The sequence below is a fragment of the Cololabis saira genome, chromosome 21 (genome assembly GCF_033807715.1).
Source record: "Cololabis saira isolate AMF1-May2022 chromosome 21, fColSai1.1, whole genome shotgun sequence".
Taxonomy (NCBI): Eukaryota; Metazoa; Chordata; class Actinopteri; order Beloniformes; family Belonidae; genus Cololabis; species Cololabis saira.
The window spans coordinates 8,447,118-8,464,493 of NC_084607.1; the positions used below are offsets into that span (position 1 = coordinate 8,447,118).

The following is a 17,376-nucleotide window of genomic DNA, read 5'->3' on the forward strand; positions in this document are numbered from 1 at the left end:
AATGTGTCGTCGAAAAAGAAAAAGATAGGGAGAAATGCGGAAAAATAAATATGTTGTAAACTCAAATTAGAGTCTTCTCTATCTGGAATGAATGTATTCTTGAGTCTATAAGGTAACAATAATATAATAATAAGATAACCTTGTTTAAATTGTAAAATGGCTTTGGCTAAATACAATCTTTGACTAAAACTAGACTAAAATGGTCCTGGAGTAAAATGCTCAGACTTTAAGTCGACTGAAACTTGACACGACTAAAAGGAGAATGAACGTGGCTAAAACTAATAAAAACTAAAATGATAGCTTGACCCAAATACTAGACTAAAACTAAAATTGAAACAGGCTGCCAAAAACAACACTACCAACGGCACATAAATTACAAGCGGTTTGATGCATTCGGCCTCTGCGATGTGCAGAAAATTAGCGCTGGTGTCTTCACCCGTACATCGTTGACACCACGCGTATCAATAATGCATTAAGCCCTGCTATCGCTTCACAGCTATTTTTAAATGGGGGTGTGACGGAAACGAAATTATGCAGCGTGGAACTCACAGAGGGCTTGTAGTGCTGAGGTTTACATGTGTGCGGTGCGGCCCTCGGGGGGCCAGCACGAGTACGGCCACGATGGCAACGGTGCAGGTCACAGCGAGCGTGGAGTCTGAGATTACACAAGTCCCACCGACCGTAGGCGCGCAGGCCCAAATCGTTTCATGTGCATCGTTATGAGTAAAAGTCACATCGCCGTCAAGGCGATTAACCTCGAATAGAGCTGCTGAAAAAGCGCATTAAAAATCCCTTAAGCTTCACCAACAGGTGCTGTTCCCTCACAGCGCCGAGTCAGGGCAAAACAATAAAAATAAATGGTCCAATCCAAAACCTCGATTAGCTGGCTGAAGGTGAGGTGTAGACAAAAGCTGCCTGTAGATGAGACCCCTCCACCCTCCGCTCGTCATGGGCGGAGGCCAAACGGGGGCGCAGGATGTTTTTGTTAAAGGCAGAGGTTGCCGTGATTGAGCAGAGCCAACATGCAGAGCAAGAGAGCAGGGAAATACTTAAACAGGGAAGAAAAAAAGAAAGAAAAAAATCCGGTTAGGACTTAAAGTGTCAGTGAGAGGATCATGAGAGTAGCCTGAGCTGAAGGAGACAGGCAGAGCTGCTTTAAACTGGGAATTTAAAACCAGGGGTCTGAAACCCTCCTCATAATCTTCCTCACACAAGCGACCGAGCAGAAGCCCACCTGAACACACACACACACACACACACACTCGCATTTGTCCCTTTATGGGGCCACAAGTTTTACACCCAATAGTGGGGCCCACCCTTTCCAATGGTCCCAGACCCACACACACAAACACACACACACACACACACACACACACACACACACACACACACACACACACACACACACACACACACACACACACACACACACACACGCACACACACGCACACACACAGACAGTAGGTATTACATCATCAATGCTGCATTGTCCTTAGCAACAAACCTTATAAAATGCCTTATAAAACAGCACAACAAACGTCTTTTATCCAGAGCTGCACGTGTAATAGACCCTGCAAGCTGATGCACGCAAAGTTTGGTGATTTTTATTTCCACTTCCTCCCTACATGGGTGAATGAGTGGGTCCCTTCCTGCACAGCAAACACAGCATTTCCATTAGACTGTTGGGAGTGCGTTCGTGTGTTTCTCGGTGACTCAGACACCTCGGCCGCTACGCTCCCTCACACCAAACCTCAATAACATGGCCTCTGGTTTGTGCCACTTCACAGGCGCCATAGGGGCTACACAAGCGCTTCGCTAAGTGATGAGCTACAGGAGGCGATAGGCAGGGCAGGTGCTTTCGGAGGAATTAAGGGGGTAAACAGCTTTTGTAACAGTCCTTTACTTTCAGCCGGGGCTGACACACAACCACACATACACACCTTAAAACCAAAAGGTAACTAAATGATCATTTCCATTATTTGGACACACAGAGGAGGATGAATATGTAAATAACTTGTCAGGAGAAAACGGATCCCTGTGCTGGGAGAGGAACATGTCAATGGCTAATGCGGTGTAATAGTGTTAATCACAAGGGGATGGTGTTTAGCGGGGGTGTGGGGTCTATGCAAATTGACTGCATGGGGGGGATACTGGCATGTAAATGGCATGATTCATTGGCTGAAAGTCAGTCACGCAAGAGAGATGGCTGCTGGTGTAAAAATAAGTGTAATGGAGAACATTATGGGGGCAAATCACCTGGCGAAGAAAGAGGAAAAGACGGATGAGGTTCCATACTGCCATCTGTTTAGCATTCAAAACCCAAATCAAAATGCTGTGATAAGGGCTGTCGCAGCAGCAACAGTTGCCAGGGAAACCTGACGGCAGGATGCTGAGGGTTGAGGGGAGAAGGGTGGAGGAGGGGCGCTGTTTATGTGAGGACACAGTCACAATGCTCAGGTTGATTGGGTGCCACTGAAGGAACACTGGCCGACTGAGATACCACACCTCAGAGGAACGCTACCGACACGGGGCGAAGGGGCGCCTCGTCAGGCGCTGATGGCCATGCCGCATGGCGCATTTAGTCTGAGTGGAGCACAATCACACCCCGAGCACTGCGATGGCGATGACATTCACAGAAGTATACGCTGACAGCGAGTGAGCTCCTGCAGCGCGGCAGGGCCTTTCCTGTCCCCCTGTGCAGAAACAAGACCCGGTGCTGACCATTTCACATTCGCTACGACTCACCTCGAGAGGAGCCAAAGGGATAAAAACAGTGATACCAGGACTAAAACCGGTCATGACATTAATGAAATCAAATCAAATAAAAGCCACCAAATTTCACAGACTTCAACTCTCATTTTATGTGCCAGGTTTTTTTAATTTTCAAAGTGACCTTTGCTAACAGAACAGCTCTCATAATTATAACCAGTGTCTTTAGCTAATTATAATAACAATAACAATATTACAATAAAGATAACACGTGATTTAAAAAAACAAAAAAAATAATCAAACTAGATAAAAACCAAAAATGAAAAACACTCATCATAATAGTTTGTCTTTTTTTAAAAGAGATCTATAAGGTTCTATATTTTTTCATTTAAATGTCCTTTTTCTTTAGAAAAAAACTCACCCACCTCCGTTTACTCTATTGTGTCACCATCTTCTTCCGGGGACGAGCACTGCATAGCTTTAAAAACGTTCTGCAATGCCGGTTGTCCACTTAGCTCAATGCCGCCATCAAATCCACTCACACATGATAACACCGACACACGGCTGTGAAATAATCCTCTGCAAAGGTGCAGTCTTCCACAGAAGTTCATGTCCTGTAATTAATGCCTGATAACACGAGGGTCCCTGACTGCTCGAGACCTCAGAGGAGTCAGTGAGAAATGGACTTGACAAAGCCATTTTGAGGGTCATGTGTCGTCCGTGTCCCCCCCCCCCGATGCACGTAGAGGTTGCTTTGTGGCTCTTCGCGTCCATCCTACTGCAGTTCATTCCTACAACAGGTTCAGTCATAACTTCATCGTCATAAACAAATTAAAACAGTAACTTGTCTGGTACCTGTAGGCACTAGTAGTAGCAATAATAGTCACATGAGTAAAAATAATGTATTATATCATAATCAAGATCTTAAATCATATGTTGGAGATTAATTTTTTCAGGAAATTTGGATGTACATGCTTGAATTGGCATGTGCAGCGGTTTAGTGAATGTACAGTAAATCATTACGACATATTGTCAATCATTCAATCATTAAATGACAATCATGACAAATAAAGTCAAGTTTATTTTCATTAATCACATTATGATCTTTATTATTAATACTACAGTGCCACTGCATACCATTAGACAAAAAGCAATAGTCATGTTTTTTGTATTTTTGCAGCAGAGTTTAAAGAGCTTCTCCCTCAAATGACCCTGTTTGTGTGACTGAGAGGGAAAACAACTTTTGTTGCTGCAAAAATGTCAAGACCAAAATAAATGTACTCAAACACTTCACCAGGCTCGTGTTTTGGCTCCACGGATGCCAACTCTCCGTCATGTGTCCTCATGAAGAGCAGTCAGGGGGGCTGTTTCGCTCCAAATTGAGAAAACTCAACAAGAAGGGGCCACCGAAACAGCTGCGCAGGATTTTTTTTTTTTTTTTTTTTTTTTTTTTTTTTAATATGTATATATTTTTCAGACATTGTAGTTTTTCAGTCAGAAGCTCAATAAAGATTCTTTATAATTTATTTCTTTGAATGAAAATATATTTACGGTATATATAATATGTATGTCCAGTCCTCTTTATATCTCTCCTTGTCTTAAATCCCTCAGGATTTTCTTCACCCATGACGGCTCACTCTGCTGCTTTTCTCCTTCGAAGAAGACAGTAGCCAGTAAAGGGTGAACGAGAGGAAAAGTGAGGGGAAAACCACTCCCAAAGAAACACTTTTCTTGCTATGATGTTCTGGACAGCATCACCACTCTGTTCTAATGTTACCACCTGTGTGTTTCAGTGCTTCCTGGAAACCTGGACCCCCACTGCTAACAAATGATCATTGTTTGTTATTCACTGTCCCTGCCAAACGCTAATCTAACATGATGTTCAGTGGCGGATATTGTGTGTCCCTCCAAATACTGTATATATACTGAATGCATCAAGAAATATAAGAAGCAATCTGTATACAACCTAGAGGGGGGCTCATTGCACATATGTATTGTTCACAACTGTCCACTACGTGAAAAAGATTGGCTTGATCTTAGGCTTCGGTAAAATCCATAGCCTTTTGCACATAATGGGTGATTCTGATGTTTGTGGTTTAGACCATGTGCAAATGCTATTGGTGGGACTAGTGTACTGTCTTCCTGTCTGCTTCTCCATGTCAACAGATTCACGCCACGACATGGTGGCTACATTCAGTCTCTTCACAGGTGCTTTTAATATCAGTGTCTCTATCCAGAATCCCCCTTCTTCTTACCTTATACTTTCTCATACCTTCACTTCACTACTCAGATTTGAGTCTCTTGCACATTTTCCTTTGAGCCACCCTTAAAAAGTAAAGGCTCATTCTGGCCCTTTCCCTTTAGGCCTTTCAGAGAACTGTGTAGGCCCAACTGGGGAAGGGGTACGGGTGAAGGCAGGGTGCACCCTGTGGGTAACCCCCCACTCGTGGTGGTTGGAATCTGGGAGCAGGATATGGTCTGTGATTGAGAGCACAATGAGGGGTTGTTGTTGTTATTAAGGCCCATACATGTGCCCGTGCCCAGGCCCAGGCCCATCATGTTGTTGTTAAAGTGATGGGTTTTGTAGTAGTGGTTGAGGTGGTCCGATCGAGCCAGGTTAGGTAAGTTGACTATTTCGGGGTGGTGCAGCCTCAGGCTCTGGCCCCCTCCAAGTCCACTGCTTCCACTCTGCGACATGGTAGAGCCGCCAGAGATGCCACTGCCTCGGCTACTGGCCCCGGGGCCCAGCTCATCCTCCACATTAATGATTTCGATGGCGCGAGCAGGGCCGTGATGTTTATGCAGCTGGTGCTGCTTCCTCAGCTTGTAGAACACCACAAGCATCACCGCTGCCATGAAGGTAATGGCTACGAAGCAGCCGATGATGATCTTGGTGGTCTTCATCACATCGTCCAGGCCCGAGAAGCCCGGTTCAGTGATCGGCACAGTAAAGGTGGGTCGAGTTGCATGAGGCGAGGACGAGGGCCAGCCAGGAGGCAGGGAGGGATCTGTGGTTGAAATTCCATCAGGCCAAAGGTCCGAAGGAGTGGGACCAGGGTGAACCCGGATAAAAGTCTCATTGAAGGCAACCAAAGCGTACTCATTCCCTCTTCCAGCCTCGACTGTTTCCACGGTTACTGTTGTAAAGTAGGTGTAATTGACGCTTACATCAGCAGCGGTAACATTGAGGACAGCGGTAGCCGTGGTGTTACCAGCAGCGTTGGTTACCATGCAGGTGTACTGGCCGGTGTCTCGTAGGGTGACATTTGTGAAGTTGAGTGTGCCGTCATGCAAAACGGATATCCGGACCCGGTAGGAACCATGGGTCATTAGCGTGCCATTGGGGGTAATCCAGTTGACAGACGTTGTAGATGTGCTTGTGCGACACTTGAGCTCCGCAGCCATACCCTCAGTGACGTTGAGGTCAGTAGGGGGTTCCACGATGACAGGCGCGAAGCAAGTAAAGTGGCTCTGGTCAAGCTCTCCAATGTACTTGCCTTTCAAGAATGGGGGAGCGTGGCAGCGGGCACAGCAGGTGGTGTTGCTGGGTACTGTCTCCTTCAACCACCAGCTAAGCCAAAGCACATCACAGTTGCAGACCCAGGGGTTGTGGTTGAGATGTACCCTCTCCAACTTGTGAAGGGGTGTGAAGAGATCATGGGGCAGAGAGTGAAGGGAATTATGGGACAGGTTGAGCTCCTCCAGGTTTTTCAGGTCATCAAATGCATTGCGTTCAATGACAGACACCTGCGAGTGCATTAACCACAACTTGCGAAGATACTCCAGGCCCTGGAAAGAACCAGGACGGATGATCTCCAATCGATTTCCTGATAGTTCCAGCTCTTCCAAACGTACAAGGGCTGTAAGTTTGGGAATGTCCTTCAGTCCACACATGCCCAAGTTCAAGTACCGTAGATTGACGAGGCCCACAAAGGCTGCATCAGAGATGAAATCCAACTTCTTGAGTTCACCCAAGTCCAGACGACGTAGCGAGGGCACACGGTGGAAGGCATAGCCTGGTAGGGTCTCAATGGGGTTGTTGCGCAGCCACAGCTCTCGCAGTTTGCTGAGGTACTCAAAGGCATGTGATGGCACCAGTGTGAGGCGGTTGTCAAAGAGTTCCAGTGTGTTGAGGTTTGGGAGGCCATTGAATGCTCCGACTTCGATCTGACGTATCTGATTCTTGGATAGCTGAAGGATTTCAAGGTGCCTCAGGTGCTTGAACGTATCTGACTTGATGACCTGCAGGGATAAATAAAGATAAAGTTACTGGAAAAGATATAGAATGATGGTTACTTTGTCATTTAACAGGTTACAGGTTTGGATAAAATTAAAAAGAGAATTTAATCAAATGTATTCTGCCAAGCCTTCCCAAAGTAAAGTTTTTGTATCTATCTGCAAACTGCGGCAATAAAGTCTACATATTTTCTTTTTATTAAATGTAAAATGTGTCCTTTAGACTTTAGAGTAATTGTATAATCCAGTGACGTTCATAGCCTCACTATTGTAGGGTGGATTGAGGAGAGTCGCTCTAGGTTTGAGTCTCAGGTGAGGCCACTGTTTGTTTGTTTTTTTGTCTCTAGGCTATTTTGCATTTCAGTCGTAACGTGGCTTCAGTCTTCATCTGTTAAAGACGCAGCAATAATTCCAGTGATAATTACAATAATAGTATGTATTTGTTAATGTGACTGAACAAAGTCATTAATTGTGCTTCATTGAAAATGGAGAGGGGGTCGCTGTCTGCAAGGGGATTTCATTCCCCTTCAAAAATCTTGGCACAACTCTTTGTTGCTCTGTATTTGTTTTGCTTGAGACACCAAAATGACTTTGTTAGGCTTAACATAGACTGTGGATTAAGAGAGATTTTCACGGCCTTGCACATTCCTGACAAACTGTCAATTTGTGACAAATTGGAAGTGAGATGGTACTCTTTTGCTTCAGAAACTTGAGGCAGAGATTATTTATACTACTGGTTTTCTGCAACAAAAATATGTATGTATGAATATTTTATTCCCTGTGGTCTAAATGAATCATCTGTAACATGCACAGTAGAAATACCAAAAATGTTCCGCACCCCACTCCCTTTTAAACATGAGTTTAATCAACTTTGCCACATCGGTGAAAACCTGTTGCAGTAGCTCAGTTCACGTTTTTTCTTTGCAGCTTCCTCATATGCAATTCTGAGGTTTTTTCTGTTAAAACATTGATCCAAGAGAAAAAGATTGATGCTGGTTTGGATGCTGTGCTGGCTAAAGGATTGCTGCTGCCAATAAGTAACTATGACAACTGGATAGTTGTTTACATAATGAACAAACAGAACTTTTCAGGTTAACCGTCAGTGCATCAAATCCAGGTGGGCTAAAAAAGAGATGTTGAGTAAGTAAAGCAGGAGTATAGCAGATTGTGAGGAGGAAGACATTCAAAAAATGTTCTCTAAATTTTCACAGAGAGATGTAAGATCACTGGCACACAAAATGGAGCTTGGAGCACTGATGAATACAAATGTGGACAGTTGAGGATGCAGTTCTGTTTCACCCCAACATGTCTGCAGAAACATATTCTGTACTCCAATGCTTTTATTTATTTCAAACTGTACGTTCAGACGGAGCAGTAAGAGTAAAGGACGAAGGACGGCAGAGCTTGTTACCAACAGATGGTGCAATCCTGGACCTGTTACTGAGAAGGAGTGTCTCTGCTGACAGATATTGCACTGTTGTTTTTGAGTTCACCTGCGTTAACCTGTCAATGCTGCGTGTGACATCATCAGCCAAGTTATTCATTTCCTGTCTTCTTGTTATTTTTAATATTACGTCAACTGTAATTTAACCCGCGTTTATTGTTATCGTGCAAACTGGAGTGAAAGCATTCCCAGCCGAAGCTTTCATCACGCAGGCACCATCACACACTAACTTGACCTTTGTGTAGTGCTTGTGCAAAAGGTTAGGCATTGCTCAGTGCTCACACAGCAACAGCGTCATCACAGATAAATCTCACGAGCCTTCAGCCAGAGGAATAATAATTGCAGCCACACTTAAGTGGATATCTAACACTGACTTACTTCATCACTGAAGCTGTACCAGTAGAGAGTAAACACAGTTTTTGCTCAGCTGTGTTTAAGACAGATGCACACAAATTTGAATTAAGGAGAACATGTTGAATATATAAGCTGTGAAAAAAGTGTGAACCTCTTGCTATAAACTGAAGCAGGACTCTCTTTTTGTTTACTAAAATTACCTTTCCAATGTAATTTCAGGGCCAAAGAGCAGTTACCACCTTGTTTTAAAGATTGCAATCAGATTTAGTTAGGGCAAGGTGCAGCCGCCTTGAACAAACAATATTATAAAAAGTCACTGAATCAAGGGGCCAAACTGAGTTTCTGAGAATTCGGTTGGAAGCCTGTTGCATGATCAATTCTGCTGGTTAAAATGGAAACAAATAACAGGCACATCTAGAAAGTAGAACATCAGAAAGTAAGAACATTTGTGCTAGGTATATTATTTCTTTGTTGTAACAATGCTTCTTGGCAATAAATCTGTTACTGTTGGAAAGCTTCTTTGTTTCCCTTTTAAATGGTGACACATTTGTAGGGAACATGCATTTGTGGGATGAGCAGCAGAGCCGAGGATGTGAGTTGAGCCAAATCTTCTCTGCCAATTTTGCTATTGACTCTTTGTTTGGTGTATGGAAGTTTGAAAAAACAATACATATTAGCAATTTAACAATTGATCCATCTAAGAAACAGGAGCCTCAGTAGCGTGTGGGAGAACCTTACACAGCCATAACAGCCTGGCACCTCCTCCTCACGCTGGTCACCAGCCTGGTCCCACACTGCTGTGGGACAGCGTCCCATTCTTCAACCAGTATGTTGCAAGTCAGCCAACGTGGTTGTGTTGGTCACTCTGGCGTGAACAGCACCCCCAAGCTGATCCCACAAGTGTTCAATTGGGGTGAGGTCAGGACTGCTGCCAGGTCAGCCCACCGTCTCCACTCCCAAAATCTGGAGGTGGTCTCTGATAAACCTGCCCTGTATCTTGGAGGATAGAGCTCGGTGCCAGACTGTGGACATATGGGATCACCACCAGTGTTGGGTGTAATGCGGTACAAAGTAACGCGTTACTGTAACGAGATTACATTCGCCTGTAACGCAGTAATGTAATGCGTTACAGTTGTAATTTGGGTAATCACATTATAGTTACTCTAAGACAAAAAACATTACGTTACTTTAGTTACTTTAAGCTTTTCAGCTACATGTAGAACGGGAGAACAGAAAAGAAAATCAAACTTGCCTTTCATGCGTCTTCACGCGTTGCGCAACACTTGTGTGACTTAACGTGATTTTACGTGATTTTACAGGATTTTATGGGATTTTACGGGACTTTACGAATACACATTTCTGCTGATCTGGGCACTGCAGTAATAAGGTTCCAACTACAGGACTGTCTCAGAAAATTTGAATATTGTGATAAAGTTCTTTATTTTCTGTAATGCAATTAAAAAAACAAAAATGTCATACATTCTGGATTCATTACAAATCAACTGAAATATTGCAAGCCTTTTATTATTTTAATATTGCTGATTATGGTTTACAGTTTAAAATTAAGATTCCCAGAATATTCTAATTTTTTTAGATGGGATATTTGAGTTTTCTTAAGATGTAAGCCATGATTAAGCAATATTAAAATAAAAGGCTTGCAATATTTCAGTTGATTAGTAATGAATTCAGAATGTATGACATTTTTGTTTTTGTAATTGCATTACAGAAAATCACAATATTCTAATTTTCTGAGACAGTCCTGTATATGTTGGCAATCGAGTTATGGTGCAGCTCAGGTGATATTGCGGAGTAATCCAAAAGTAATGTAACTAGTAATGTAAATAGTTACTTTCAGCAACCAGTAACTAAGTAGTGTAAGGGATTACTTTTTTAAAAAGTAACTAGTAATATGTAATGGATTACTCTTTTTGAGTAACTACCCCAACACTGATCACCACTGATTGCAGAATCTTATATCGATTTCTCTCTCATTGAAATTGCCTCCAATGATGACAAGCCTAGTTTTTCCAGTGAGGGAGATACCGCCCCACAACATCACACTGCCTCCACCAAAGGATGTTACCGTATCAGTGCAGCAATCAGCATAGCGTTCTCCGCATCTTCTCCACACTTTAACCCTACGATCCAACTGCCATAGGCAGAATCTGGACTCATCGCTGAACATTGCGTTCCTCCACAATCAGGGGCCTGATTGCCCCCTGATTGCCAGCAACTGGGGGTACGACAGGCTCGAAACAAGAACCAAAAGCAACGGCAAAAATAAGCTGTTTAGCATTGGCAGAAAAGATCTGGCAAATTTTCCATGGGTGCAACCCACATACTCGGTTCTGCTGCTCATCCCACAAATGCATGTTCCTTGCAAATTTGGCACCACTTAAAAGGGAAATAAACAGGCATAACATTTATTGCCAAGAAGCATTGGTACAAAAAGGAAATAATCTACCAAACACAAATTTCCAAACTTTCCGAGTTAAGTTTAGTTTTTGGTTTAATGGTTGTGGGTTGTTGAAGCATCATGTGATGTGAAATCAGATGTTGAACATATCTAGTCATATCCAGTGTGTGTGTATGTATATATTTATATATAATTAAGAAAAGAGTAATGTAAAAATAAGAAGGGCATAAATAAATATTGTTAATATTTTATGGAGAAGGGGCGGGATTAAATAACTTATACTTCTTCCCACCCCTTTTCGGACATGCAAGTGAAATTACTGTGCTGTTTTTTTGTTTTATGCTGTTTTTTTTGTTTTATTTTGTTTTGTTTTGTAAAATTGTCTTGATCGGCCATTTTGTATTATTATTTCTGTTTTACTTGTTCATATTTAGGTTATATATAATTTGCATGTTCGGAATAAAAAATCACTAACTAACTAACTAACATATTCATCATCCTGACCTCATGTGTCCTAAATGCTGTCGTTCCTTTCTACCATTTCTTTATAGCCCCTCGCTAAGAAGCTGATAATCAGTATTGAGCTGTTTAAATAAATCATTATAGAAAGTAAATCACTTCAAATTTCAAAATGTAGTCAGAACTGACTGTGCCTCTTGTCTTTAATCTATTATCCAAGTAATGAAACAGAAGAGTTGTTTTTCTTTCTGTAAGAGTCTGGTAATCGTTGGTGCCATGGGCTCTGGACACCACTAACTAGCATTCAGTTTCGTCCAACTGGAGCTCATTTGGTGAGTAGTCGTAAGTGAGCGCAACTAAAAGCCCCTTAAATCTCTGACTGTTTGAAATATGTGTGGCCAAAGCCCTCTGTGAGGCACACAGAGACTCCTGGAGTCGGGCCATCGCCTCTTCTGTATGTAGAGCAGGCATGGGGGGGGGAGTTAACGGGGGGGAGAGCGAGAGAGGCAGAAGAGGGAGGGCTGAGCTGTTAGGAGGGGGTGGGAGCTGTCAAGGCTTTACTCTCAGGGTACTCAGTGGAGGAAAAAATAAGCCAGAGAATCTAGGATGCCTTCAGGTGTTAAAACATTTTTAGATTTTTAATAATTTCAAGCGGAGCTCCAGGATACATCAAACCGAAACGAGAATTGCAGGCTGCAAATGAAACGCAACAAATGCTGATGTTGCTTCTTTATCTTTTCCTTCATGTTAACAGCATCTCCTAAAACCTTGCATGCTAAATCAAGTGGCATGATGTCCCATTTATGCTCAGTTAGCATCACATAATGTTTAATAAGATGTGTTCTCCGAAAAATCAGCTGCTGTGCCCAACGTGCACTCGCATTAAAAGAGATGCACTGGAAATTTTTAACAATGCTGAATCGTTTTTCATTAGACAAGATAAAATCTAGTGGAAATAAATCCAAAACCACAAAAGAACAAAGCACTGTCAGCAACACAAGGATGAACACAGTCACATCAAATGTTGCGGCAGACTAAAACTGCCACTCCGCTTACAAATTTAGAGATCCCTGTACTTTTATATCGATGGCCTGAGATAAAATGATCGTCCTTTGCTGCTGCAAAGCCACAAGCACTGTCTAGGGACTCCAGATAAATTGGTAATGCATACAAAAGGAAGCATTAAGTCGTGGCAATATGTCTTGCTTTCAATTCATAAAATATATTCGCTCAGTTCGGCAAAAGCTTAACAGCCTTGTTCTGTCATTACAATCGCTTACTCTCCTGTCTTTTTTTTTTTAATAAATATCTTTAAGAGAAAACATGCAGCAACAAGTCAGTCAGCCAGGAAGAATGTCATTCCTGGTAATGTATGTTGATGTGTGTGTGTGTGTGTGTGTGTGTGTGTGTGTGTGTGTGTGTGTGTGTGTGTGTGTGTGTGTGTGTGTGTGTGGGATGATTATGTGTGTATTGTGACAGAAAATCTTTAATCTAGCACACCAGATATGTCTCTTTCACTGATGTTAAAAGGAATAAAAGAAATTTCCTAAAGAAATATGTTTTAAGATCTGTTATTAATGAACGTGCTGGAAAGAAATATGAAAAAAATGAAAATGACATCTTGCCTTTACTTCTTCGATATTTTTTTTTACTGTGCAGTTATTGTCACTTAAATGAAAAAGACCTGTGACAGTGAGTATGATTGTATTTAAACAACGAGCAGTTAAAGGGAATCCATAATATTTTCTGAACAAATTTAACTCAGTTTCAGCTCACAAAAATAAACTAGCATGAATGTTTTTCTCTCAGCAATTAGAGGGATTTCATTGTCATCCAGCAGTTAAACAGGCGTGTGTGTGTGTGTGTGTGTGTGTGTGTGTGTGTGTGTGTGTGTGTGTGTGTGTGTGTCACCCTTATTTCAATGGTATATTTAAAACAATAGAAGTTGACCACAAAGGTTTCCTTTCAGGCCCACAAAAGAAGAGAAATTTGAAATATAATAATTTTACTCATTGATTAAAACATTATATGAAAATCATGATGCAATGAGTAAAAAATTGATCACTCACTAAACCAAAACTACTGAAATAATTACCATAGCTATTAAATAACATGCTATAAAACTATCATCTGCTGAGGCAACACACATAATTTAAAGAATTAGAAATAAAAGTCTTTAAATTTGATTCACAACTGCTAATTATTGAGGGAGATTTAACAACCAGCAGAGATGGTTCCAGGAAAAGGGGAAAAAGCAAAAGCACTCAATTATTCTAGCTTGTTGGTGTGTGTGTGGGACTGATAAATACTGTAGGCCTATATTGCTGACATAAGTAAGCTGGTAGAGGAAAGTTGAATTAATATATCAGCAATGGAATGTGGAGGTTTTCAGATAAACTTGACCAACTTGCAAACCAGTTTTGTATTTCACTTGTGTCCAGGAGTGGTGGGCTGGGACTATTATGGTTTGTATGTAGACATCTGACAGCTTTCATTTAATCAGAAGAAATCACTTTCCAGTTTGCATTCAGGGTAATTAAGTCACCTACACAGGACTGTTAGTGAGATGTCTTCAGGTGTCTTATCGACGTAGGAGTGTTGAGTAATGTGCTTTTCAAAGACTTATCCAGGGACAAATGTACAAGGAGAATAGGAGGGAGCCTAAGAAGGAGCCTTGAGGGACGCCACATTTAATGGAAGCGGGAGGGGATGAGCAGTTTCTCACGTAAACGGAAGCATATTAAGTGAACTATTTTAAGTGTCCTTTGTCAACTGGCTTCATGCCCAAGATGTTTTAGGAGAGTGATGTGATCTGCAATACTAAGATCAAGTTGCCCAAGAGAATATTACTGTATTTTCCACACCATAAGGCGCACCTAAAAGCCTTTCATTTTCTCAAAAACCTTATTAAGCAGTTTCAAAGTTTATTTAGACGGGACAATGCATATTAATGAACACTAAACAGTGTAAATACACCGGGTTTAGCAGAAATGCTAGTTTCCACCCGCAGTCCCCACAAGCAACCAGACACACTCACACTCACACCTACGGGCAATTTAGAATGATCAATTTACCTAGCATGCATGTTTTTGGACTGTGGGAGGAAACCGGAGTACCCAGAGGAAACCCACGTGCAAACTCCACACAGAAAGATCCTGCTGGGCCTGGGAGTCGAACCGGGAACCTTCTTGCTGTGAGGCAACAGTGCTAACCACTAAGCCACCGTGCTTATAATGCAGTGCGCCTTATATATGATCATTACGGTAATTTCTGTTACTGTAGTCAGGGGGATTGTAGCTACTGTAGTTGGTGTCGCCGAAGTAATGGCGCTAAAAACGTCTGGAATCGTCACAGACGTTCAAGACAACAGCAGCGACGCTAACTCGCATAATGGCGACTTTGACGAGATGGAGCAAAGCTGGTTTTTATTTTGTTAAAGGAGCTGTATGTAAGAGCAATAATAAAACGAATCATAAAATGACCCCGATATGTCAACAGACATTTAAAAATCATGTTCATTTCAAATACTTATGTCACTGACAACAGCCCTCAAGCCAGGATATTCCAGTTTAAAAAGAGGAGTTGCAACCCTCAACTGATGTTTATGTTGTCATTTTTTGTTTTGGCCTGAAGCTCCACCCTCCACCTATCTCCCAATCACCAAGTCAGTATTGTTTCTGAAGCTCCACCCTCCACCTATCTCCCAATCACCAAGTCAGTATTGTTTCGGCATCCGGGTTGCCAGCTCGGCTCTAATTATCGCAGCCATGGCAGCCTATGTTCCTGCTGCATTCTGCAGCCTACCTGGCAACCTCTGGTCGGGGGGAGGAGGGGGAGGGTACACGCCGCTCAACAATATTTTGAAAGTGACTGCAGTACCAGTTTTGGCCATTTCTTACAGACGGCTCCTTTAATAAAAATTTGACATACGGTACTTTTCTTCTTGGTTTTTTTTTTTTTGCATTTTCTGTAGGATTTTGTAGCATTTCCTGTAGCGCAGCTCCATCAGGTAGATACGTAACTCAACCCTAGCCACTATAGTATGGTATTTTACCATATATTTTGGGGGTCTTATAATGCGGTGCGCCTTATATTGCAGTGCGCCTTATAGTGCGGAAAATACAGTATAAGAAACTCCCACAGATCAAATCAAAACCGACATGAAGGCACCAGGCGGTATTTACCTGTATCGAGTTCTCCTGCAGGTTGAGGTATCGCGTGTTGACCGATATGCTCTCGGGGACGTCCTCCAGGTTCTGCCTGGTGCAGATGACTCGGCTGGCCTGGTTGGAGCACGTGCAGAGCGTCGGGCAAGAAGAGGCGGCTCCCACTAACTCCTGCCCCGGGAGGAGGAGCCGCAGTAGCAGCTGGGCCAATAGAAAGAGGAGGGGGGAAGGGCCGGGACAGCAGGTCAGCGTGGCGATGCGCATGGCAACTGGGACATGACCCTGCTCTTTAATCCGGAGGTACAAGTGACGCTTCTCCACACTGGTGGATTTCTGCTTTACGTTCCCTTTCGGTCGCCCAGTGGAAGTTTGTTCTTTCTAATTCCACATCCTCGGAGATGTTTTTGTCCTCTGCCGATCTCTTCCTTTCTTCTCTTGTTTTTTGAACACAGATAAATAGATGTTATTCCCTTTTCTTTTTCCTTGCGTTGTCGGGGGGTTTGAGTGATGCTCTTTGTGAAGTGAGAAGAACCCAGGAGTGGCTGTACAGAACAAAAGCAAGAAAGACAAGAGAGGGAGACAGAAAGCAGATATTAGAGAGAAAACAGGCCAACAAACACTGAACAAAACAAACAACAGTAAGACATCTACAGTATAGCTTATCATCAGACGGATTATCCAAATATAAATGAATACATAAGTAAAGATTAATGTAAGAAGTCTGTTTCCTCTGTAATCAAATCCACACACAAGTAAAAGACAATACTGGTTAACTTGAGTGGGTCAACATCTACATGAGGATATTCATGTATTTTTGCCTTTACACAATTTACATTTTTGATACTTGGTATTATCATTTACAGCTAAGACTTTTTTGTAGTTTAACTTTTGGTTACTAACTGAAACAGCATCGAGATGTTAAGTCAAACTAATCATTGAACATCGTTTACACTTTGACATCGTTTACACTTTGACATCAATTCAGACTTTGCTGAGAGTGCAACATAAAACACTGGATGTCGCACTTGAGTACTCCAGTTTCTGACCGAGACCAACCGTAACTGTATTTGCAGACCTTTTAAAGCCCACACAACTTGCTAAACAGTTAAAGTTCCATCCATCCATCCATCGTCCGCCGCTTATCCGTTCCCGGGTCGCGGGGGCAGCAGACTCAGTAGAGATGCCCAGACTTCCTTCACCCCAGACACTTCCTCCAGCTCCTCCGAGGGGAGTCCGAGGCGTTCCCAGGCCAGCCGAGAGACATAGTCTCTCCAGCGTGTCCTGGGTCTTCCCCGGGGTCTCCTCCCGGAGGGACATGCCTGGAACACCTCCCTAGGGAGGAGGGACATGCCTGGAACACCTCCCTAGGGAGGAGGGACATGCCTGGAACACCTCCCTAGGGAGGAGGGACATGCCTGGAACACCTCCCTAGGGAGGAGGGACATGCCTGGAACACCTCCCTAGGGAGGAGGGACATGCCTGGAACACCTCACGAGGGAGGCGTCCAGGAGGATCCGGTACAGATGCCCAAGCCACCTCAGCTGACTCCTCTCAATGTGAAGGAGCAGCGGCTCGACTCCGAGCTCCTCCC

General features: G+C 42.9%; 2 protein-coding genes across 2 annotated transcripts in view; both read right to left on the reverse strand.

Moving 5' to 3' along the window:
• The window catches only part of LOC133422425 (uncharacterized), a gene marked incomplete at both ends in the record, with an annotated part of 91,866 nt that overhangs the window by 42,320 nt on the left and 32,170 nt on the right, over positions 1 to 17,376 (reverse strand). The window lies entirely within an intron of this gene.
• The window catches only part of lrrc4ba (leucine rich repeat containing 4Ba), a 36,722-nt gene continuing 22,217 nt past the window's right edge, over positions 2,872 to 17,376 (reverse strand). The window contains exons 2-3 of the mRNA XM_061712411.1: positions 15,804 to 16,327; positions 2,872 to 6,952 (exon numbers count right to left, since the gene is read on the reverse strand). Coding sequence (XP_061568395.1) covers positions 4,997 to 6,952; positions 15,804 to 16,049 — 2,202 coding nt within the window. The 5' untranslated portion in view covers positions 16,050 to 16,327 and the 3' untranslated portion in view covers positions 2,872 to 4,996. The remainder of the gene's footprint in view (positions 6,953 to 15,803; positions 16,328 to 17,376) is intronic.